At 34.7% G+C, this 5,526-nt stretch overlaps 1 protein-coding gene and 1 long non-coding RNA gene across 2 annotated transcripts; both read right to left on the reverse strand.

The window, feature by feature from the left end:
* Window positions 1-321: 321 nt before the first annotated feature.
* LOC126264734 (uncharacterized) lies at window positions 322-1,515 on the reverse strand. Its single transcript, XR_007547391.1, has 2 exons — window positions 1,455-1,515; window positions 322-1,396 (listed from the first exon to the last, which is right to left on the reverse strand). It is a non-coding gene; the product is annotated as an uncharacterized LOC126264734 (long non-coding RNA).
* Window positions 1,516-3,449: 1,934 nt separating this feature from the next.
* LOC126264733 (cytochrome P450 9e2-like) lies at window positions 3,450-5,390 on the reverse strand. The gene is made up of 5 exons (XM_049963937.1): window positions 5,312-5,390; window positions 5,032-5,240; window positions 4,484-4,979; window positions 3,989-4,436; window positions 3,450-3,932 (listed from the first exon to the last, which is right to left on the reverse strand). Exons 2-5 carry the CDS (start codon window positions 5,229-5,231, stop codon window positions 3,502-3,504), a joined length of 1,575 nt encoding a protein of 524 aa, XP_049819894.1. The 5' UTR covers window positions 5,232-5,240; window positions 5,312-5,390; the 3' UTR covers window positions 3,450-3,501.
* Between the last annotated feature and the right edge of the window lie 136 nt (window positions 5,391-5,526).

The raw sequence follows: 5,526 nt of genomic DNA on the forward strand, positions 1-5,526 counted from the left end.
GTTGAAATATTCCATCTATTTATAAATCTTTAGCTCAACACCAAAGGTTTACCTGTGTAAGGTAAATTTAATTTTATGCTTCATTTGTTAATATATAATTTGAAAATTGTAGCTACTTGCAGCTTTGTGTTTTTATACCTCAGTTAGTTTTCAAGCAGATATCATATGTAACTAGTTTATAAGTCTCCCACTAGTAATTGCTTCAAAAAGTAAAAAATACATTGAATCAACTTAAGTTATTAACACTCAAGATAAGAAGGATATCTTCAAAATGTTGAAGGGTTAAATATTTATAGAAAAAAGATAAATAGTAAAACTTAATTGTAAGTACAACATTATAATGTATATATTCTTGTTTTTCTAAAAAATATAATTTCCCAGAAATCACAAAACGTATTGTTTGCACACATGTAGCCATTATTCCTCCAAAAACTGATGTACATATTTGTAAGAATTGGACACATCCTGGAAAATTAAATTGCAACATTGACAATGTATTTGGGCACATACGTTGGATTGGAACGAGAGAACAATGACAAGATTGGATTTTAATCAAAGTGTCGGCGCTCTCTTTCTATATATTTAGCTCATCTCTCAAGAAATTTATGGGTACCATTCCAAACAAGAACTTCATCTTCCATTGAACTCCATTGATCATTTGTTGTCGGGAACGGACGTAGTTCACTAGTACTTTCGGATCCCACCGCACACATTACATCTTCATCTACCCAAATCTATCGATCTCGCACTCAATGTTGTTGGCGTTACCCATTACTCATTATTTTTTGTCTTTGAAAAATTCAAAATATATTAATTTTTGAATGTGATACCCTTTCGTTATGGCGTAAAAGCATCATGTTACGTAGTTTTTCGTTTTTCCGTCTGTTATTCCTTCAGTTTGTGTGAAATCTATTTTCCAACCTTTTGAATCTTTCCTATGGCTTTCAGGCGATCGGAAATGGTTTACCGAGTAACATTCAACTCCTCCACCATCATTTGTTGTGTTTATATATCATGTTTGTCCAATAATACTTGTAATTCATCTTCAAACTTCTTTGGACGATTTTCGTATTCTTTGACAATAACATTGAAATGGCCACTTGATGGTTACAGCACGATTGCCGTGAGTCTCGATAAGAATTTAGTCACTTTCCTATGCCTTTCTCTTTGATTAAACAAACAAAATATCACAGACCACAAATGCTGTTTATTTGGCTCAACATTCGTCATGTTGACCACGAAAAAAAATATCTTATTAATTCATAAACAACTAAGTGAATATGTTGTATTGTAGCGGGGAGTCCTACCAACAAAGCAGTTGTTTGCGATTATCTGTTGCTTCAATATGTTTTTTATGTACGGACTCTTGATAGAAAAACATTTCAAATTTGCACACCTAATAAATAAATTGATAGTTCACAAAAAGTATTTTAATGATTACAATATACACAAACCTTTCTTTAACCATTTCAAGTTAATTAAACATTATTTTTTGCACTTGTATGAATTTTGTTTGGATGTCAAATTTTAAATTTGTAAGTATAAATTAACCTAAAATTTGAATTCCCCTAAAATTTACCAAATATAAACACGAAATGCGCTGTTGCCACGTTGATTTCAGAAGTGAGTTAACTCACCGGCTGAGATATCTCACTCGGGTTCGTGGTAGACCCCCAGTTATTTTAAAGTAATTTACAAAACGATATTCCAGTGGTGGCGGGAGGCCGACGGATCAACTGCAAGCCCAATCCTCACCCAGGGAGGTTCTAGGACCTTCCTCAGATTGGGCTTGTTCTTCCGGGAACCAGTTGACAGGGGGCTGGCATCTTTGTCAGTCCCGTCTTCTGGTTCAACTTCACCCGTGTATGTATATACACGCCCTTTCCCCCATATGTGCTAGCACATATGGTTTCCAATTGGTTATGATCTCCGGATCGGTGCCCGGAGGGGGGTTTACACTTTCCCCTCTCTGTCCCCAGAAAAAAGAAAAAAAAAAAAAAAAAAACGATATTGTCAAAATTTTCAGTCGTTTTCATCTAATAAAGTAACTGTTGCTTGGAATAACCGTGAATCCATCTTCACTAATACATTCGTACCGGAAGTAAATTTGTTTCCACTCCGGACTGAATCCAGTTTCATCTCCAGTTACGTTTTGTTTTATAACCTGTGTAGCTCGAAATAAATCTTAATTGATTATTCGCATTATAATTTTCACACAGAAACATTAATTACAAGGAAAAATTGTGCTGAATAATAAATTAAATGTTGCATTAAATTGACGTTAATTGATTAAGTTTTATGTACACATATTTTCGTTACAAATGGAAATTAATCACTTAGCCAATTTGTTTCAATCACACTCATTTTCATTCGTGTCAAATGAAGCATTTCAAGTTTAAACGTTGCGTTTGTAGTTGATGTGTGGTGATTCCACGTTCGGTATTCAAGCAAATTATATTTAAAGAGGGGCAAACCTAAATAGCTGCTGACAGAAAGTAGGAACCTAAGGAAATGTAATGGATGCCGATTGTCATATTAGATCTTTATCTCGAGGGTGATTTCCAATTACCGAAGTTTACGTGACATGTTTCCGACAGTTATCCGACAAAATATAATGACCGCCTCCATTTCCAAGGGAAGGAAATAATTTATATGAAAAATACCTAAACTGGTCGTTCTTTGTTCATTTATCAATGCCAAATATAAAAAGCACACTTTACGGTCACCGGCCAAACAACGCGAAATTTTAAATTAAATTTATTAGTTTAAATTTATTGCTCTATCCGTTCGGCCGGCACTAAGCCAATGAAATTGAAACAAAGTTTGAATATTCAAACACGTTCTGTTATTATTATGTGTTAAAATTTATACGCGTGAAGGCCCATTCGCCAATAGAGCACTTTTTTTATCTGATACTCGTGTAATTTTATGCATTCGATTGTTTTTATTTTTCGAACCGGCTCCTAATAACAAGGGGATTGTTTAATTTTAATGGTGTTCTGGTTCGAAAACATTGCATCGAATTGAAATTAAAAAATTTTTATACTCTTTATTCATAATTCAACATCACAAAACGTCTGGTTCATCGGTGTGTCATAGATGATTGCGGATCAATATGAATTCGGAAACTTTTTACTACCCCGAGCAATATCTCAACACGTCAATCACCGTCGGTGGACTTTCGTCCAGAAAAACGCCGACTCAAAGATAAAACTCGCATGTTTCGGTGAAATATAAGCGGCTTTCCGGTTACATACGAGGGAATTTCTGGTCAGACAATTCCCTGAACCTTCTGTTACGTAGTGGAAAAAACACCGTTCGGACACGAATCCTCAGATCCTGTTGCCTGTCGGTTTTGGCAGTCACCGGTGTGTCAGTTGTCGACAAGGGATGACCGCCCCAGTAATGCCGAATCGATGGAAGAGAGTGGAAAGTACAAAAGGAACACGACATTTTAAAATTAATGTATTTCGTCAGTATTTTATTACCATCAATTGTAATTTATAATCTTTGCAATCCAAACCAAAAGCCGTTTTCTGAATGCAAATTGAACGTCTTCTTGCAAATTTTCAACGGAATGACTGTTTTCTCCACTGGAACAATTTTGAAATGTGTCAGAATGTAAAAGAAAACAGTCTTTACTTCCATAATAGCAAATCTTGACCCAATACAATTTCTGGGGCCCAGTCCAAAAGGTAAATAGGTGTAGGGTTTGATGCTGTTTTTGTTTTCTTCATTAAATCTCTCCGGATCGAACTTCTCTGGTTCGGGATAATTATTCGGATCTCTATGGATTCCCATAATAGGTATGAAAAGTACGCTTCCAATTGTTAAATGTACTGGATTTTCTTCGGGAGTTTCGGGCTTAATTGTGTAAGGTTTTGTGCAAACTCTATCCACAGCAGCTGCACTAGGCCACTTCCTTAATGTCTCTGCAAGTTAATTTTATATAAACACACCAAAAATGAAAATGTATTTGAAATCTTACCAGATATAACCATATCCATGTATTTCATTTTCATAAGCCCATCATAGGTGAGTTTTCCTCCACAGTTATTAGAAGTTTCTTCAACCTCTTCCCTAAGTCTATCTTGAATGTCTTGGTTTACACCTAATTCGTACGTCATAAAGCACATCAAAGAAGAAACTGTATCGAAACCAGCGAAGAAGAAAATCAGTGCTTGGGCTGCGATGTCATCATCCGTTAGTTCCCTTAAATTAGATTTGGGTTTGATTATGTCTGACTCGTTGACCGTTGCAAAACCAGTGTCGATAACATTTTCCTCGTTCTTCTGTAAACCTTTTCTGGCCTCCATTAGCAAATTAATCATGTCAGGACGGACAATGCTTTTCTCTTCTCTGGTTTTGATGGTTTCAACAATCAAGCCTTTGAAAAATGTGGAAACTGCTTTGGGGAACATTTTCACCTTAAAAAACTAAAGTACGAAATTAGATTTAGTTACAAACAACGATAGATTTTTACATTGTATATACTTGGTATGATGAGGAACCCCAGAAACTTCACAGTTTTCCAAAAGCCAGAGAATGATGTCATATCCTTTCCCATGACATAAAATTGGTTGTTTTTGTCTCTTAATGAGTCGACTTTAATACCGAACGCAGATGTAGCAATTACATCGTTAGTGAACCTTGTAAAAGTATCCTTCATTTCGATTGTAATTATATCTTTATTCTGCTCCTTAAAATATTTAACAAAATTTTCTGAACACTCGGATATTAAAGTAAACATGGCCTTCATTTTGTTACTTGTAAAAGAGGGACTTAGAGTTGCACGCATGTCCCTCCATTTTTGACCTGTCAAAGCAAATAGATTGTTGCCCCATAAAGGATCATTCTCTGCTGGAAGTAATTGTCTGTGATCAGTAAAGTGTTCAAAATCTTTAACAGTAATTTGTTTGAGAAGATTGGGATCCTTTATCACAAGACTTGGCACCAAAAATTGATAAATTCCAGTGTATCTAGAAAAATAATTTATTACATTTTATTTTACTTCTTGTCAAAGTAATTTACCTGGTGTTTGGAATCATGTTGTATACATCTAAAACCATTTCAGCAAAGCTTTGTTTTCTGGTCATATTCTTCCAACTGTCTCCGAAGAAAAACTTAGGATTTCCTTGTTTCACACCAACACTGGTCCAGTATTTGTGTGGTTTTACAATGTAATAATATGTGAGAGCTGCACATAATATTGATACAACTATCCACAACATGGTGACAACCTTAAATGCACAACAAATTAAAATTAATTAGATTTAGTAGTCTTGTTTACTTCAATTGAATAATAATTGACCTTCAATTTTAGAATTGCCTTAAATTATGCAATGTGCCATTTGTTATGCGCATTTTAAACCTATGTGAAACGTGACTTATTTTTATTTAGGGTCGGGAACTGTCAAAGATCGGAGTCATTTCAATTCGATTAAACATTTATTTACTTTAATGGAGATAACCGATGATAAACTTAGCGAGAATGTTATTATTAAGGTTAAAATAATATTTAAAAAG

This window comes from Aethina tumida, chromosome 2, assembly GCF_024364675.1.
Source record: "Aethina tumida isolate Nest 87 chromosome 2, icAetTumi1.1, whole genome shotgun sequence".
Lineage (NCBI taxonomy): Eukaryota > Metazoa > Arthropoda > Insecta > Coleoptera > Nitidulidae > Aethina > Aethina tumida.

Coding starts and splice junctions, on each gene's coding strand:
- LOC126264733 (XM_049963937.1), bottom strand. CDS start 5,231: ATGTTGTGGATAGTTGTATCAATATTATGTGCAGCTCTCACATATTAT. Junction 4,980..5,031: donor AACATGATTCCAAACACCAG/GTAAATTACTTT, acceptor TTATTTTTCTAG/ATACACTGGAATTTATCAAT. Junction 3,933..3,988: donor CATGGATATGGTTATATCTG/GTAAGATTTCAA, acceptor ATTAACTTGCAG/AGACATTAAGGAAGTGGCCT.